The following is a 19,179-nucleotide window of genomic DNA, read 5'->3' as shown; positions in this document are numbered from 1 at the left end:
AAATACAGTATAGAAAGATTTTAAAATTTAATATATCTCAATCACCCAATCTAACTGAAAATGTTTATTTTTTGGTGAAAATGCATTGCCTTTATGAACCTTGTCCTGGGGGCAGTATTGATCTACATTTATATATACTTCAGATATAGAAAATCTTTCCATAAGATTTATGGAAAGCAGACACAAAAACACCTGAAGCATTATATACAAAGCTAAGCCTGGGGGCGGGGGGGGAAACAAACCCAAATTAATCCAACCATTCATGTAAAAAATGACAGTTCCCCTCCATTACATGAGCTCCTAAGTACACAGCTGGAAAACGTGAGTAAAGCTTTCAGAAATCATACACGAAATGATTGCTATCCTCTGAGGTTTGCTCAAAGTAGTTCTGAGTCATGTAATTTAAATGTCTAAATTCATTACAAATATCTACAATGACAGTGAAGGGCTGAATTCACTTTATAACCCAAGGTAAATTTAAAGGCTTGTAACAGAATAAAGAAGCTATTATTAGGCCAACTCCCTAGAGAATCTAGAGCAGGTTTTAACTAGGAATCATATTTATTTAAAAGATAGCATCACACTATAAAATATGAAAGTCTTAGGTTACAGAACAGTATCTTAGTAGACAAGGTTGGTTGTCCACACCACATTTCCCTCCCTCCCCTTCCCAGTAGTGCTCTCATTTTGTGTATCTCCAATAGAGGGATAACCCACCCCTAGTTATCTTAGGCCCGTCATCACATTCTATATCCCTAGCCACAATCACTGCTAAAATGGTTCCATCAAGGCAACTTGCAGGACTCTTCCTTGAAATGTTGCATGAGTTGCTACTGGTAGGTAGCCAACTTAGGTCCGAAAAGGAACCAGCATTTAGTTGAAATTCATATCACAAAGATAGAAAAGATGAAGAAATCAGATCCTCTGGATGGTATCAATAAGCTGCTGGATCAAGCAACTATAAGGTAAAGCCTATTCTATCTGTAGACTTCTCATTTCATGAGCTAGAATGTACTGAGTTTTAATTTATGTGCAAAAGAAAGAGCCCCAACTGATACTGAGCTTAGCCTTCAACAGTCTATGGGGGGTGGTGGTGGTGAGGGTAACCCACAACTCACATCTTATCAACACAGTACTTAATGTTAATGAGGGGGGTCCAGAATATGCCGTAGTAACATAAAATTTATTCCAAGATGAAGTATCTGAGAATAGATCTTGTTTCTAAACTCTCTCATCTCCATAAAAGCAGAGCCTCCCAAAAGAACTCAGCTGTTGTAAATCCCCTCCTCCCAGGGAGTTTCACAATCAAGTAGTAAAAATTATCATATCCTCCATCTATTCTCCAAAGGGCTCATAAATCATTCCTAAAAGTCATGTTTTACCCTAAAGTGCGCTTTCTCTCTCTCCTCCCCAAGCAAGTGCATAAGCCCCAAATTCTTTTTTTTATAAACCCCAAATTCTAACAGCCTCCTTGAATCTTACTTTTCTATGAACTCAAAAATCTGTCTGTTCTCTTGCTAATCTAACAGTTTAACTTAGCATACCTCCAACAATGAACAGAAGAGAGCAGAAAAGTTTTTTCTACCCTACAAAATTAACTACTTAATGTTCTACTTTCAGATTAAGAAATCAAAGTTTGTCATAATCTTGAGGGACAATGAAATTAGGACAAATGACCTCTTCTTTTCCAGTCTATATCCACATAATTGAACAGCTTGCCTTCCTAAAATCTACTCTTTCCAGACACAAAATCCTACAACACTCTAATCCTACAGCATCACTGGAGAATTAACACTGACTACTATTTTACAGTCACAGTATAGTCTAGTTTAACAGATACGTATCAAGTATTTCAGGTCAAAGTAAAAAATCTTAATCCACAATAAGGAAAGTCAATGTAATAGAGCTGGAGGAAACACACTAGGCTGTCAACATTGTTTATCTCAAGAGGGAAGCATGGTCACTTTTGCTTCTATAGTTCTTCATAGCATTTTGTTTCACTTGTTCTAATACTATGTGTTGCCTTTACACGTAGAAAAGCTTTAAATAAAGAAAACACTTTAAAAATGTATATTTTGTGGCACCCCAGAGGCTCAGTGGTTTAGCGCCGCCTTCAGCCCGGGGTGTGATCCTGGAGACCTGGGATAGAGTCCCATGTTGGACTCCCTGCATGGAGCCTGTGTCTCTGCCTCTCTCTCTGTGTTTCTCATGAATAAATAAATAAAATATTTTTTAAAAATTAAAATGAAAATTTATATTCTGGTATTTTAGCATACCATCATTTTGGCTTTTTTGTTGTCCATAGGTATGTATCCAAAGGGCTGATCTATGAGGTCAAAACACCACATGACAGGAGGGAAGGAAGGCAGGAAGGTGGGAAAGGAATAAATCAAAAGGCATAATATGAAGCAAAAGTATCCAACATTTTATCATCCTGCTGCTTTTTGCAATTATCATAGTAATAGCTAATACCCTGTGTATAATGAAAACTGCTTACTGCAGGAGACAGCTTTGTACTAAGAGAAGGAGAGGGAGGAGAGGAGAGGTCCTATTAGGCAGGGCCTCCACATCTACTGGGCAGGCTGTGAATGTGATGACCCAGATAAAAAGGCAGCTGTAAAAAAAAAAAAAAAAGGGTAGTTGCATAGGGTCTTCAAAAGAAGACGTGTACATTGACAGAAGGACTACAAACTTTAAGAAACTCTTAAAATTTCTCAATTTATACACACCAACTTTTGGCCAGATGATACCCAGTCATTGCCCTAAAGCACAGCACTTGCAGTAAGCTGCAAATTGGTGAAATGAAACAGGATTGCACTCCTAACTTATTAGAAGTAATTTGCTTTATTCGCAAGTAGTTCTCCAAGTATGGTCCCCAGACAAGCAGCATCATTTGGGTACATGTGAGAAATGTAAATTTTCTAGCCCTCCCCCAGATGGAAAGAATCTCATTCTTGGGACAGAGCCCAGGAATCTGTTTCAACAAACCCATCAGACAATTCTGGTAACATGCTTACATTTGAGACCCACAGTATTAAAAGCATGGCAACTTTTAGAAGAATAAAGCTGGCCACAAAGGGCAAAGTCAACTGCAGGATTTCAGCAGAACTAAGCTGAATATGTGACAGCTCATATTTCCTGCATAATCATTTTTGACAGGAAATTCAGTGTAAAAAAATTTAAAGATAATGATTTTTAAAGTCACATATTTGAAAAACAGTATATTCAATGGCCCCATATTAAATTTGTTCTATAAACAAACTTTAAACAGAGTAAAATTTACCATTTCATACATTTTGCTTTCAAATTCATTTTCATACAAGGATATTTTCAACTATTTCAGAAACTATTCCCACTTTATATTTATATACAAATTACTGCTTAACATTGTTAAAGACCTGAGAATATAGATCTCTTACACCCTATTAAATACTCTTCTCAACTAACAAGAAATTTGGACATCAACAGTATTAGAGTATGGTTAACTTTTTAGTGTATCAACAACTATTTAGGAGATACACACATATTCTAACCTCTTCCCCCAGAGACTTCCCTACATGGAAAATAAACCAAGAAGCTGCCATCTCTTGTGTTCCATATTTACCTTTATCTTCTCTTCTTCAGTGATTACAATTTTCCCTCTCTCTTGAAATTAAAACAAAATTCAGATTTCATGTGAAATCTTTTATTTGGGAGATTTCCTTTAACCAGGCCAGTTATGCCCAACATTTATTTCCTCTGTTAATCCTCTAAACCAACTGTTATTGTTAAGAAAACAACAAACTTTACCCATCACTTAATCTTACATCCACGGTCTCAAAGATGCCTCTCAAAAATAACATTTTAAGTACTAACAAAGAAATTTGAGAAGTCTTCTGACATGCATTTCAAAAATACTTTGCTGCTGAATTCAAGAGTATATTACATACCTGATCCATATCTAGAGTTGTTTCAATCATTTCCTGAAATTTGGAGAAATCAGAACGAAGATCAATAAGAGGAGTGACAAAAACTGCCAACAATAAACCTTGGTGTTTTCCTAAAAGAAAGCAAAAAATAATAAAATAGTTCTATTTTAAAAAATACAAGGCCACACATCATAAAAATTCATCTGAGATAACAGTATTTGATCCAAAAAAACACAAATAGCGCAGCAAGTCTCCAAAGTTACTATTTATTCCCATATTTTAATTCAAATGTTTAGTATTTATTTTATAGAAAAGGAGATCATCTGGCACTCAAAGCTTTGTACTAACAAACACTGCCCCCCCGTCTGTAATCTCCTTCATACAAAGCACTAGAGATGCAGAAACATGATATTAATTACAATTAAATGAATTGTATTTCTTCATAGATTTAATACCCCTCCAAAAGGATTTAATACCCCAAAGTCAAAGTCATTAAAATAAAATGCCTCTAACTTACCTTATATCCCTAATTTGCATTAATAATACAGTATTCCAATTAACAGAGGTTTAATCAAGCCTAGTATTTACACTGGCACTTTACTTTGATGCTATTTAAGAGCACATGCTGAGCAATTATATGAGAAGGAGTAAGTGAAGCAATGGAGTCTATAGTGTGAAATGCCTGACTACAGACCTGGGTGCCAACCCCAACTCTGCTACCTACTGGCTCTGTGATCTGGAGCATGTTACTCTGAGCCCCTTTCCCGTGTCATCAGGAGTAATGACATCAGCTACCCAGAAGAGGAATAAGTGAGATAACTCACATAACACTTAATATACTGCTTGACATTTAACAGGAGCTCAGCTATAGTTACTATGTATTGTTATTGGTTACATTGCAAGGATTTTTTTCCTGATACCTAATTATTCTTTTATAAGAATTGTGAAAGTGATCTCTACCCTACTGCATTGTGCTCCAAAGCAATAGTTCCCAATCTTTTCTAGAAATATTAGCTCTTAATTGAGAAAACGATGAAAAGCTACTATGAAGTCAGCAAAATTATCGTAAGAATTCATGTTTTATTAATCACAACAGCATCTACACATATTTAAAAAAATAGTACATATGTGTGAAACATTATTTAGACAGTCTATAAACAACACTTTGCCCACATAATGTCTGTTGTGCTTCAACGCCTGGTTCTTTATTCTGAGTTAGCTAGCTCAAATGCTATTGGTAAATAGGGGAATGATGGAAGCAAAGCACAGAGGTGGCACTGATTCACAAATGACTTTTTCCTAGCCCATTAATGTTTTGCAGTGATTAAGGGCAAACTTTTGCATAGTCAAGAGTAAACTTAGCACTATTTGAAGACCTCAGACTGGCTTAATGGCCAGTGTACTTATCTACCACTATGCTAAGAAACACAGAAAAGCAGGGTATAGATGAAAAGTACAAAAACATTTGCTGGTGTTTAAAAGAATTTTTTTTTTAAACTAAATTCTGTATCCCAGTTCAAATCTTTAACTTTTATGAAACTGACCTTTGTTAGAAACAAATACTCTCACAGGGCATCTCAAAGGAGGAACAAGAATCCTAGACTTGAAAAAGCTGCATGCAACCTTGCTGCAGCTCAAGACTCAATAAGCCCCTTCTGAGCTCACCTGCTCCCTATCCTGCAAACTTTAACATTTTGAATTCTTTCCCCTACCTATAACTTATACTGAGCCCCAGCTGCCAATTTCCAACTAGGTTTTTCTTCTCCCAAAATGGTTATGGTTTTTTGAATTAAAAATAATAGCTTTACTGAAATATAATTCACATACCAAACAACACTCCATTTTAAAATGTACAGTCCGGGGATCCCTGGGTGGCTCAGCGGGTTAGCGCCTGTCTTCGGCCCAGGGCATGATCCTGGAGTCCCGGGATCAAGTCCTACATCGGGCTCCCTGCATGAAGCCTGCTACTCCCTCTGCCTATGTCTCTGCCTCTCTCTTTCTATGTGTCTCTCATGAATAAACAAATAAAATCTTTAAAAAAAAAAAGTACAATCCAATTGTTTTCAGTTTATTTACAGATTTGTGTGACCACCACCACAATAAATTTTAAAACACTATCACTGCCCTCAAAGGGAACCCTATACCCTTAACAGTAACCTACCATCATCCCCCAACCTCCTCCCACTCCTCCAAATCCAGGCAACCTCCAATCCACTCACTCTATCTATAAATTTGCCTACAGTTTACATAAATGGATCACAGGATATTGTCACTGCTTTTTTCACTTAGCATAATGTTTTTTTTTTCTTTTTTAAAGGTTTTATTTATGAATTCATGAGAGACACACAGAGGGAGAAGCAGGCTCCCCATGGGGAGCCCCATGTGGGACTCGATCCTGGGACCCCAGGATCATGACCTGAGCCCAAGGCAGACGCTCAACCACTGAGCCACCCAGGCTTCCCATAGCATAATGTTTTCAAGGTTCATCCATGTGGCACCATGCATCAGTACTTCATTCCTTTTTATTGACAAATATGTTGCATTATTTAGATATAGATACATTCTATTTATCCATTCAAGTGATGAACATCAATTTTTTTTTTTTTGGTAAACTCCATTTTTCACTATCACTGCCTAGAAAGCCCTACACAATCTATTCCAGGGTCTTTTTTTTTTTTTTTTAATTTTTTTTTTAAATTTTTATTTATTTATGATAGTCACAGAGAGAGAGAGACAGGCGCAGAGACACAGGCAGAGGGAGAAGCAGGCTCCATGCACCGGGAGCCTGACGTGGGATTCGATCCCGGGTCTCCAGGATCGTGCCCTGGGCCAAAGGCAGGCGCCAAACCGCTGCGCCACCCAGGGATCCCTATTCCAGGGTCTTAACGCAAGGACTACAGAGGCTTAAGTTCAAAGTACTACATAAACACGGAAAAGAAATAAATTCCACCTTCTTTTCTCTATCTTCTCCACCTCTAACTGGAATCTGACATTTCCTTCCATTATTAACGTGCACAATAAACCACAGTAGGACTCCCAGTACCTATGTCTTTGTCATCAAAATCCCAGATCTATTTTCATATCATATTATAGTTTCGAGATAATTTTAAGTATCATTTAAACTTATTAAGTTCAAAACTTAAGACCTTAGAACTTCATTCATGTTATTTAATGCACTAATAAAAGGATTTTTAAATTTTATTTATTCATGAGAAAGAGAGAGAGAGAGAGAGAGAAAGAGAGGTGGAGACACAGGCAGAGAGAGAAGCAGGCTCCATGCAGGGAGCCTGACGTGGGACTCGATCCCAGGTCTCCAGGGTCATGCCCTAGGCTGAAGGCGGCGCTAAACCGCTGAGCCACCGGGGCTGCCCGGGATTTATTTCTTTATCAAGAGTTTGTTTTATATTTTGATGTGTGTTTCAGTATAATTTCCACAGAACAAAGTTAAAAACTTCAAACAGGCCTCTACTCCTAACATGGCCCTTATTCTCTATCTCATGCCTGACCACTCTAGCTTTCCCTCACTCCATCAGCAAATCAAGCCTTAGGCACTTGCACTAGCTGGTCCACTGGCCTCCCCTCAGATCTTAACAGCTGGTTCCTTCTTGTCATTCAAGTTGCGGAACTGAGATAGCAATCCAGGGAAACCATCCTTGACCAACAGATCTAGTGTCTCCCTGGCCCCAGCCAAGTTACTGTATCGTAGCAACATATTTTCTTTACTGTACTTATTACTACTTGAAATTCTTTTTTTTTTTTTTACTATTGAAATTCTTGTTTATTGATTTGCTTATTGTCTGTCTTCCTCTATCCTTCCACTATCACTGACCCTCCATAAGAACAGAGACATTTGTCACATCTATGTTGTACCTTCTAGAACAATGTCTGGAACAAATTAACTATCTGTAGAATGAATGACTTGTTGAAGGAAAGAAGGGACTGGTGATACAATAGCTGGTCACTAGTTTTGATACACACAACACTCACCTAGCAAGCATACCAAAGATGACACAAGGAATTAATTGCTAGCTTCTTAAGTGCATCAAAATGTGAAATATCAAGTAATCAAATAATTAAATAATTTCTGTAGGAACTTCAGATTCACTGCCAGCCACTAAAAGATTATAACTTAAGTTGCTTACAGCATACACAAAAATAAAGTTGGAATGAATTAAAGACCTAACTGAAACATGAAACCATAAAACTCCTAGAAGAAAACATAGGCAGTAATTTCTTTGACATTGGCTATAGCAACATTTTTCTAGAAAGGTCTCTTAAGGCCAGGGAAACAAAAGCAAAAAATCAACTATTGGGACTACACAAAATAAAAAGCTTTTGCAGTGAAGAAACCAACAGCAAAATAAAATGGCAACCTACTGAATGGGAGAAGATCTTTGCAAACGATATATCCATTAAGGGGTTAATATCCAAAATACGTAAGAACAACATATACTACTCAAGACCAAAAAACCAAACAATTCAATTAAAAATGGGCAGAGGGCTCCTCTCTTCCTCGGCACTGCCTGCAGAGGTGGCAGCCATCTATTGCTGAGCATCATGGCTGTCCTCAGACCTCTGGTGAAGCCCAAGATCGTTAAAAAGAGGACCAAGAAGTTCATCCGGCACCAGTCAGACTGATATATCAAAATTAAGTGCAACTGGCGGAAACCCAAAGGCACTGACAATAGGGTACGCAGAAGATTTTAAGGGCCAGATCTTGATACCCAACATTGGTTACAGGAGCAACAAGAAAACAAAGCACATACTGCCCAGTGGCTTCCAGAAGTTCCTGGTCTACAACAAGGAACTTGAAGTGCTGCTGATGTGCAACAAGTGAGATGGGTCCCACATCTGGGTTCAGGAGTCAGTCTGCATCTGTGAGCATTTTTGGTAGGGATTCTAGACTTCATAGGATGCATTTGGAAGAGTTGTTATTATTCTCTCAGGAGCTTTAAGAATGCTTCTTGGGGACTTGAAATGTTTCCTTTGCTGGAGCTGGGTAAGGGAACTTGTCCTGAAAAGTATAGACACCCAAGACCTGGAAAGAGAAGGACTTTGCCTAACAATAAAAACACTGTGGTAAAATTAATTAATTAATTAATTAATTGAAAAGTGGAAAAAAAAAAAAAAAAAAAAAGAAAAGTGGGCAGAGGACCCGAATAGACATTTTCCCAAAGACGACATACAAATGGCCAACAGACACATGAAAAGATGCTTAATATCATTAATCATCACACAAACCAAAAGCACAATATCATCTTATACCTGCTGAATGGCTAGAATAAATAAGACAAGCAATAATGTTAGTGAGGATGTGGAGAAAAAGGAACCATTACACACTGTTGGTGGGAATGTAAACTAGTGCAGCCACTGTGGAAAACAGTATGGAGGCTCCTCAAAAAATTAAAAATAAAAATATTCTTTGATCCAATAATTCCACTACTGAGTATTTTTTTTACCCAAAGAAAACAAAAACACTAATGTGAAAAGAAACATGCACCCCTATGTTTACTGCATCATTCACAATAGCCAAGATATGGAAGCAACCCAAGTGTCCATTGACAGATGAATGAATAAAGATGTGGTACACACACAGCGTTATCACTCAGTCATAAAAAAAAAAAAAAAAAAAGATAATATTGTGCTATTTGTAACAACATGGATGGACCTAGAGAGTATTATGCTAAGTGAAATAAGTCAGACTGAGAAAAACAAATACCATACAACTTTACTTATATGTGGAATCTAAAAAAACCAAATGAATAAACAAGCAAAAAGCAGAAACAGACTCACAAATACAGAGAACTGATGGTTGCCAGAGGGGTAGGGAGTGGGGTGATGGGTAAAATGGGTTAAAGGGAGTAGGAGACAGAGGTATCCAGTTGTGGAATGAATAAGTCACAAGGATGAAATGTACAGCACAGGGAATTACAGTCAATGGTACTGTTTAATAGTGTTTATGGTGACAGATGGGAGCTACACTTGTGGTGAGCACAGCATAACAGAGTGCTGAATAACTATCCATACACCTGAAACTCCTGGATCACTGTATGTCAACCGTACTCAAATAAAACATTTTTAAATTAAAAGAAAACAATTATGAGACTAAGTTCAATGAGCAAGTAACACTAAAGTCAAAATAAACTACAGTACAGTTCTGGACAAGAGATATGAGGGGCCTCCTTCTACATGCCCTCCTGACACTGACCTCAGATCCAAGGTCTGGCACTACTCACAAGTCTGCTAAATCAGGCTATTCAAATAGACCATGACTGAGAAAATCAACCTGAAGTCTAAATTAATTATAAAGTTGACATTAACATTTTATTCTATTAAGTATTAATAGATAAACGGTAAACAGTAATCCAAAGACATGAGTTTCAATTAACAAAGATTTAAACAATTTATTCTAGATCTCCATTTCCTTGACTAATTTTACATAAATTCTTTGTATTATTATTTTTTTTAAGTTTTTTTTATTTATTTATGATAGTCACACAGAGAGAGAGAGAAAGGGAGGCAGAGACATAGGCAGAGGGAGAAGCAGGCTCCATGCACCGGGAGCCCGATGTGGGATTCGATCCCAGGTCTCCAGGATCGCGCTCTGGGCCAAAGGCAGGCGCTAAACCGCTGCGCCACCCAGGGATCCCCCAATTCTTTGTATTATTAATTTCAATCTCAAAGTTTTATTAAGCATCATTAAACTTTACCTGACTTCTTTAATGAATTTATGAAATGGATTTAAAAGTCCACGTAAGGGATCCCTGGGTGGCGCAGCAGTTTGGCGCCTGCCTTTGGCCCAGGGCGCGATCCTGGAGACCCAGGATCAAATCCCACATCGGGCTCCAGGTGCATGGAGCCTGCTTCTCCCTCTGCCTATGTCTCTGCCTCTCTCTCTCTCTCTCTGTGACTATCATAAATAAATTTTTAAAAAAAAGTCCACGTAATAAAAAAATAAATAAAGTAAAAACATAAAAGTCCACGTAAGTGGAAACAATGACGGCAAGATACTGCTAATGAAAGTTTAAGTATTCACAAAATATGGGGTCGGAGCCAAAAAATTCCAAATTAAACAAAGAAGCCAACAGAAGTAGAAGTGCAGGTAAATCATGGTAAAATGTCTAAATGATTAAAAGGCTGCAAATGATGACCTTGGGCACAAGGCCATCTCTGCTCTTCCTTCACTACTGTCAGCCACTCTGGAGTATGGGCCTCTCATCCTTCACTCATCCTCTTGTCTGTTTCTCCAGCCCCATCATTCCTTTTGTTGGGGACAGTAACTTGTCTCAGCTCCCCCATTTTTGCAAGCAATACCTTCTTTGACGCCACCTCTCATTTTCCTTTATTACTACTGTCATTTTAACAAAATTCTACATTTTTTCCCCTATAATGACTTTTTCTCCTGATTCCACTGATTATTTATGAGTATCATTTTACAACTGTGCTAGCAGTCCCTATGAGATAATAGAAAACACACTGGTCTCTACCCCCAGTTCCTGGCACAGAGTTTCTATAACCCTTGTAATTTCTTCAATGTGAAGAGCATTAGGAGCAACTCGTTTGACTCTAGAGGCGCCTGACTGGCTTAATAGGTAAAGCATACAACTCTTAATCGCGGGGTTGTGAATTTGGGCCCCAAGTTGAGGTAGAGTTTACCTAAAATAAAAGAGTAACTTCTAAGTGGGCTCCTTGGATGAGGGATGGTCACCAGAAAGACCAAACCATGACTGTAAGTTTGGAATTTTTAGGTCCATCCCTTCATCCTCCAGAGATAGGAGAGGGCTAGAAATGTAGCTAATAACTGATCATACCTACATGAAGATGCCTTCATAAAATTCTAATAACGGGGAGTTCACAGAGGTTCCAAGTTGAGTAAATGCAACCCAAATCAAAGACAGAGACTCCTGACCCTCCCAGACCTGGTCCTATGTGTCTCTGCATCTAGCTATTCATCTGTCACCTTTGATGAAACTGGTAAATGTGTTTGCCTGAGTTCTGTGAGCTGCTCTAGCAAATTAATCAAATCCAAGGAGTGGGCATCACAGGAACCTTCAATCCATAGCCAAGTGGTCAGAAGCACAGGTGATAACCCCTGCTCGCAAAAGGCTTCTTATGGGACTAGCCCTTAACCTGTGGGATCTGCTACAATTTCCAGATAGATAATGTCAGAACTGAGTTAGTTACATTGTAGGATACCCAGCTGGTGTCTCAGAAAATTGAAGCAAAGGGAAAAGCTCTACACATGTGGTGATAGAAGTATAGCGTTCTGTGTGAGAGCAAACGGGAGACACAGGAAAAAAATTCACAGGAGGAAAAGACAGGAATAAAACTGAGTTTTCCTTTACTGTCCCAACTTCGTACGATTATTTTTCCTTTCTCTCACCCATCAGTTATTATAGCAATTTCTCATTTTATCTTTTGGTATACTTTCTTGGGCCAATAGTCTACATCTCCGTCCTTCCATCCAAATAATCTCACACCCAGATCCCACTAAATATTCCCAACAAGATATATCAACCACCAAAACATACCAGCTAATCACCATAATAAAAAGCAAATTGTGTTAGTGAGGATAGAAAGAAATTTTCTTATAAATCTTGTGACTGGAACTAAAAACAAGTACAACCTTCTTGGAAAATAACGTCAATAAACAATCACTTGCTATTAAAATGCAGAGCAGACCACTCTGATTCTACAGGTCAGTGGAAGCAATTAATGCGTTCTGAACTGAAGGGGAAGAAGTGATATGATCAGATGAGCTAGGAAACATTACTATGGGTTCCCTGAGGAGGAGGTATAAATCACAAAAGGAAACTAGCAAATGTGAGGCTTTTAAGAAGTAATTAAACAGAAACCTGGTTAATTGGATATGGGAAGAGGGAAAAGTTATGTGCCTCAGAATGATGGCCATTAAAATAAAACTTATCAATAAAATAAAATAAAATATAGAGGAGTTGTTTCAAGCACTATCAGAAATTTGCCCTAAATGCATATAATATAATACCATTATTTGAGGTTTTGCCTCAACTTTTTAATTTTAAAAGCTACAAGGAGGGATCCCTGGGTGGCGCAGCGGTTTGGCGCCTGCCTTTGGCCCAGGGCGCGATCCTGGAGACCCGGGATCGAATCCCACATCGGGCTCCCGGTGCATGGAGCCTGCTTCTCCCTCTGCCTGTGTCTCTGCCTCTCTCTCTCTCTAACTATCATAAATAAATAAAAATTAAAAAAAATAAAAATAAAAGCTACAAGGAATAAGGGAAGCCAAATATATTTTTCAAGTAACTATTTCTTGGGACGCCTGGGCGGCTCAGCAGTTTAGCGCCACCTTCGGTCCAGGGTGTGATGCTGGGGACCCAGGATCGAGTCCTGCGTCGGGCTCCCTACATGGAGCCTGCTTCTTCCTCTGCCTGTGTCTCTGCCTCTCTCTGTGTCTCTCATGAAAAATAAATAAAATCTTTAAAAAATAATAATATTTCTTATAAGAGATGATTTAGAGTAGAGCTTCTATTACTCAATGCAAATCTCCTTTCTAGACTGTTGCTGCCCTCTGCTGTCTCTGAATTTATTTTAATTTTTTTCAGGAATAATGTTAATATAACTTCAAACCTAGACTTAATCAAAAACCCAAAACACCGTAAGGAGAATATACTCAATTTCTAGCAATATACTAATACGCTAAAATTCAAGAATTTTTGAGAGACAGTGTATGTGGGCATGGGGAGGGGAGAGGTGGAGAGGGAGAGGAAACTCTCAAACAGGCCCTTACCTGGCTTGGAGCTTAATCTCACAACCCTGAGATCATGATGACCTGCCCCAAAAACCAAGAGTTTGATGTTTAACCAACTGAATCACCCAGTCTCCCCTAAAAAGAATTTTTTTAAATCATGATTCTGCTTTTAAGAACAGTGTATTTGGTTTATTTCCCTCATAATTTAGCCTCAGTTTTAGCTTTGTCCATGGAATCAGTAGGCTAAAGAGCTATGCTGAACTCAGCCAAATGCCCCCCCCCCCTTTTTTAAAGATTTTATTTTTAGGGCTGCCCGGGTGGCTCAGTTTGTGTACCTTCGGCTCAGGTCATGATCTTCTGCTTCTGCTTCTCCCTCTCCTCTGCCCTTGCTCATGGTCTCTATCGTTCTTTCTCAAATAAATAAAAATTTTCAACAAATAAATACATCTTTAAAAATTTTTATTTTTAAGCAATCTGTACACCCAATCTGGGGCACAAACTCACAACCCCAAGATCAAGAGTTGCATGCTCCACTGAGCCAGCCAGGAGCCTCCATTTTGTTCATTTTTAAGAAAAAACTCAGGTTAGGTTCCTAATAACTACAGCACACTTGGAGTCTCCAATGTTTTTTTCTTTTGGGCTCCATCCCTGAACTGTAGGACCATGACCCTGAGCTGAAGGCAGACAACCGATTGAGCCTCCCACCCAGGTGTCCCCTCCAATGTTTCTTATAGAAAGAAAATAACCTAGCTCTTAGCACCATAACATCTGGGTACAGTCTTCCTCCTCTAATATTCTCTAGGCTGGGTGACTACAAATTCCATAAAGCAAACATCAGTTGCCAAAATGATAATATGAAGCTTTTGATTTAGATAATGTTATGTCTCTCACGGGTATATATTAACTGTAACCCCAAAAAAAGTAGGAAATTATTGATTTGTTGTAAAACTCTCAAGTACACTGAGCCACACACATATGCAGAAGGAAGAAAGCCAAGCTACTCTTAAGCCCAATTCCTAACTTCTGTGTTTATTCCAGAGAATAAGAAAGAGTCTCCAAAGAATGTGCACATCAGTATTTTTTACTCTTTCTCGTGGGGGGAGGAGGGTTTACATATGCTTTTGAATATCTGATGAAAGTTACAGATCTTCTCCCAGTAAAAAATACACACACACAAAATCTTGTATAAAAAAATCCCAGCTTTAAAGAAAAAAAAAAAATTCCCAGCTTTAAAATTACTGGTACTGAATGAAAAAAGGGCCAAAACAGAACTGGGGTGGAAGACTCTTAAGGTGAAAGCAAAATATAGAAAGATTCAGCAATTCTACTTCTGGGTATATATCTAAAAGAAACAAAATCATTATCTCAAAGAGATCTGTACTCCCTTATTCACTGCAGTATACTTGTAACTGCCAAGACATGGAAACAACCTAAGTGTCCCCTGGCGAATAAATGGATAAAGAAAATGTGATACACACACACACACACACACACACACACAGAAATATCAGTCCTAAAAAAGGAAATCCTGCCATTTGTGACAACCTGTTAGACCATGAAGGCATTATGCTAAGTAAAAGAAGTCAGGCAGAGAAAGTCACTATGGTCTCCTTATACGTAGAGTCTAATAAAACTAATCTCAACAAAATAGAAAATGGTGGTTGTCAGCAGCTGGGAGTTGGCAAATGGGGGAAGGTGGTCAAAAGGTACAAACTCTCAGTTCTAAGATTTAAGTTCTGAGGATGTAATGTATAGCAGGGTGACCTATAGTTAAAAATACTGTATTGTATATTTGAAAGCTCTTAAGAGATTAGATCTTAAAAGTTCTCAACATAAGAAAAAAAAATATGTCAGTTGACAGGTGTTAACTGAGTCAACTGTAATTACTTCCAATACATACATCTTTCAAATCATGTTGCACACCTAGAGCTATACAATGTTATATGTTAGTTATAGTTCCATAAAACTGGAAGGAAGGGCAGCCCAGGTGGCTCAGTGGTTTAGTACCACCTTCAGCCCAGGGCGTTATCCTTGGAGACCCGGATCAAGGGATCAAGTACCACGTCAGGCTCCCTGCATGGAGCCTGCTTCTTCCTCTGCCTGTGTCTCTGCCTCTCTCTGTGTCTTTCATGAATAAATAAAATCTTCAAAAAAAAAAAAAAATCTAACTCAGCAGTGAAAGCTGAGAATATAATGACTAGACTGTGCTTGTTGGATTTAGCAACAATAAGTAACTCAGCAAATGCCATTTCAGTGTTGTGGTCAGGGCTGGAAGGCAGTTGAGCAAACAGGAGATGGAAATGTAGGCTTTCAGAAATTTGGCTGGGAACGGATAGTGAAAAAGAGGTGCAGGTACAAGAGGACACAGGGCCAAGGATGCTTTTCTTTCTTTTTTTCACTATGGGAAGGAAGAGATGTAGGAGAGAAAAAGTTTAAAACAGCTGATGTAAGTGGATAAGAGTGAATTAATTGTTTTGAAAGCCTACTTCCATGATAATCTGGTTATTATAGTCCTAATACTGGTCAATCCTCTTGTGCTCCCAGTTGATCTTATTAGAATAGGGCCAGAGGATATATGGAATCAGAAAAGTACAGCAGTGAAAGATCTTCTTTTATTGGATAAGGAAATGGAAGCACAGGGAGGGTAAATGGCTGCCTAAGCCACACTAAAGAAATGTGGGCACAGGAAAGATTTAAGACCCATTTTCTTTAATACCACTTTAGTAGAACAAATGCAAGGGCTTTTAAGTGTCATCAGCCTCAAGAAGAGCCTTGGTTAGAAGGGGAATACTCTTTATACAGTGGTTCTTTAAGATAAGCGCTAAAGATGTCTTTCACACTTTGCTAGATAATTAAGGGAAAAGGCTACCATAAAATTAAAATTAAATTTATGCTTATTTTATATCCTGTCATAATAGAGGTGAGTTTTTTAAAGTCTGTCTGCAGAAAAAGCTTTCTCATAATACTGAAAGGTTTAACAGTTGTAAGGAATGGTGATTTTTAACTTGAAACTTAAAATGTTTTACATATTGGATCTATAACTTCCTAGTTTCTGCAACAGTTAAGTAATTATATTCACTTAAAAACTATGCTTGAAATAAATAAATAATAAAATAAAATAAAATAAAATAAAATAAAATAAAATAAAATAAAATAAAATAAAATAAAAACTATGCTTGTAAGAGCAAGCTGATTTTATCCACCAATACTATACTGATTAAATAATGTGACTTGGCACACTTCATTCTGTTAACTTCACTCTGACATCAACTGTTAGAGACCATCAAGACCCTTTGCTTTAAACTTTCATTTATAGGTGTGCTAGAAAGGTTCACTCCAGCAGGCCCAGAATTTACCTGAACTGTCTTCTTAAAGTTCCTTTATGGCAATTCAAGGCACACTGTTTTGTAATCATGGATCTGAGGATATTCAGGGTGGCTTGCTCAGCTTGTCAGCATTGTTTGTGACTGATGATTTGCACCTGGTCTCAGTGAGGCCTCCTTGTGCCAGAGGGTTCTCCTAAAGGCTGGTTACAGAACAGGAATATGCCCACAGGACAAGCAAAATTTTAAAAAGTCCAGCAAGACTCCATTTTAAGCTCCCTAGTTCCAAGGTGTTCTGCACACACTGGTGGTCCCTGAAAAGTGAGAGCAAGTGCACCTCACCAAGGACCTTTCAAAAGGAAGGACAATAGGAGTCTGCACCTGACCTCCCTGGCTCCCTGCTGTGAAACTTTCGTGGTGATCCCTTACCCTTCCTTTGGTGCTAACTAGGCTGTATCTCTTTCCTTTAATAAACTATAGATTTGAAAGCAGTATCATTTTGGGTCCTGTGACGTTTTGGCAACTGAATCCTGTTCAACTGCCACCACTAAGGCAATAAACTCAGTTACCCTAACATTTGCTTCTAAAAAGCAAAAATTCTAAGTTGTCTCATGATTCTTAACTTCTGCAATGTAAATATAAGTCAAAACAAACCTATTATAAGCATGAGTTACCAGACCCAACTTTATAAGGACAGCACATTTGCTAAGTATATTGAGAGTGAAGGAAAAGAGAAACAAAGATCATTGTTACCTTCATATTTCTCCAGAGCCCGAATAACATTAGGGAGTTGATTTATACCCTGATAGAGTCGGTAACAATCTTGTAAGTTTGCTGCTTGTCTCTGAAATTTCTTGGCAAGTCGGTTAAGATCTGGGAATCGACGAAGTAAATCTTCTTGTAAACTCTGCCTCAATTCTGCATCTTCTACAAAAGCTTCCACTAAATTCAGTCTGAAATAAATTGCACTGGGATTAATCTTAAATATTTTGGTATAAAATTAAAATCTGCCTACTAGGTACCTAAGAATCAACTAAATGAACACAAAAATCCCATGAAGGAAGCTTGAATCTATCCTGAAACGTAAGCTTCTTGGAGATGATGGAAAGCTCCATAATCTTGTCACGTAAGCACTTTCTGATTACTTAACAACCAAATTAACGTTTAGTAAGTAGTATCAGAAAATACTAATACATACCCAATTTTGTTTGCCTTTCATCAAATTGCCATTTCTTAAACAGAAGAATTTCATTATTGGGACATTACTGTTACTGATACATTAATGCACATATAAATAATAATCTTCAATAAAACAATAACAATTCAAGAATGTTGCCAAATCCAATACTTATTCTATCAGAAGGTCTTCTAAATTTTCAGAATGCATTCTAAAATTATCTTATGACAAAGCCAAAAATTTCTAATTAAAAAACTGAAATAAGTTTACTCCTTCCCCGAAATCAATAAATAAAATCTTGGCCTGTTCTAAGAATTATAAAACACGCAGCTCATATTGCTTTTGCAATTTATTGGAATCCACAGCTTTCTGTTTTCTTCCTTGTAACTAACAACAAGAAATTTTTGGGGTGGGAGGGAATGGAAAAAATGGTTTTACATCATGACCCAGCACAAGCATGCATAGATATCGTAGGAGGCATAATATGCCACGTCAGAACATACCACTTTAGAGTCCCTAAGGACTATTTTGAGCTGACAATTAAGAAGCAAAAAAGGAAAGCTGCCTTCTCCCTATGTGCCCAAAAGCAGGACATAAACTTACAGATGTCCTCTCCCTTCTCTCCTTACCAGAAGACAAAAGTTAACCACAACTTTAGACCCTTATCAGCCTGGAAATGGTACTGGAGGAACTTAGATAACAAATTTTAGCCTTTATCTACCATTAGCTTCCCATAATTTACATCCCTTAGGAACTCAAAACCCTTCCCCTTTGTCTTATCTCTTCTCTGAAAATGTATTGTTCCTTTGCTAAGATGCTATATATGCCCAAGTTCTCATCAACCCTGGAGTTACTCATTTCTGAGTGCTCCCATGTATAAGCATAAACTTCAGTTTGTTTTTCTCTAGCTGATCTATCTTCTGTCAATCTAATTTACAGGGCCCCAAGCCAGAGAATCTAGGAGGGTAATAGGAAAAAAGAAAAATTTCTTCCCTGCAATATATAATTAAAATAGGTTTCACAAACAATACTTACTATTCTTAC

At 37.9% G+C, this 19,179-nt stretch overlaps 1 protein-coding gene across 1 annotated transcript in view; it reads right to left on the bottom strand.

Moving 5' to 3' along the window:
- The window catches only part of MSH2 (mutS homolog 2), a 76,595-nt gene that overhangs the window by 26,654 nt on the left and 30,762 nt on the right, over positions 1 to 19,179 (bottom strand). The window contains exons 7-8 of the mRNA XM_072768271.1: positions 17,712 to 17,911; positions 3,930 to 4,039 (exon numbers count right to left, since the gene is read on the bottom strand). Coding sequence (XP_072624372.1) covers positions 3,930 to 4,039; positions 17,712 to 17,911 — 310 coding nt within the window. The remainder of the gene's footprint in view (positions 1 to 3,929; positions 4,040 to 17,711; positions 17,912 to 19,179) is intronic.

Source organism: Canis lupus, chromosome 11 (genome assembly GCF_048164855.1).
Source record: "Canis lupus baileyi chromosome 11, mCanLup2.hap1, whole genome shotgun sequence".
In the NCBI taxonomy this organism is placed as follows: Eukaryota; Metazoa; Chordata; class Mammalia; order Carnivora; family Canidae; genus Canis; species Canis lupus.
Note: the sequence above shows the minus strand (reverse complement) of the source record. Positions and strands in the feature narration are given on the sequence as shown.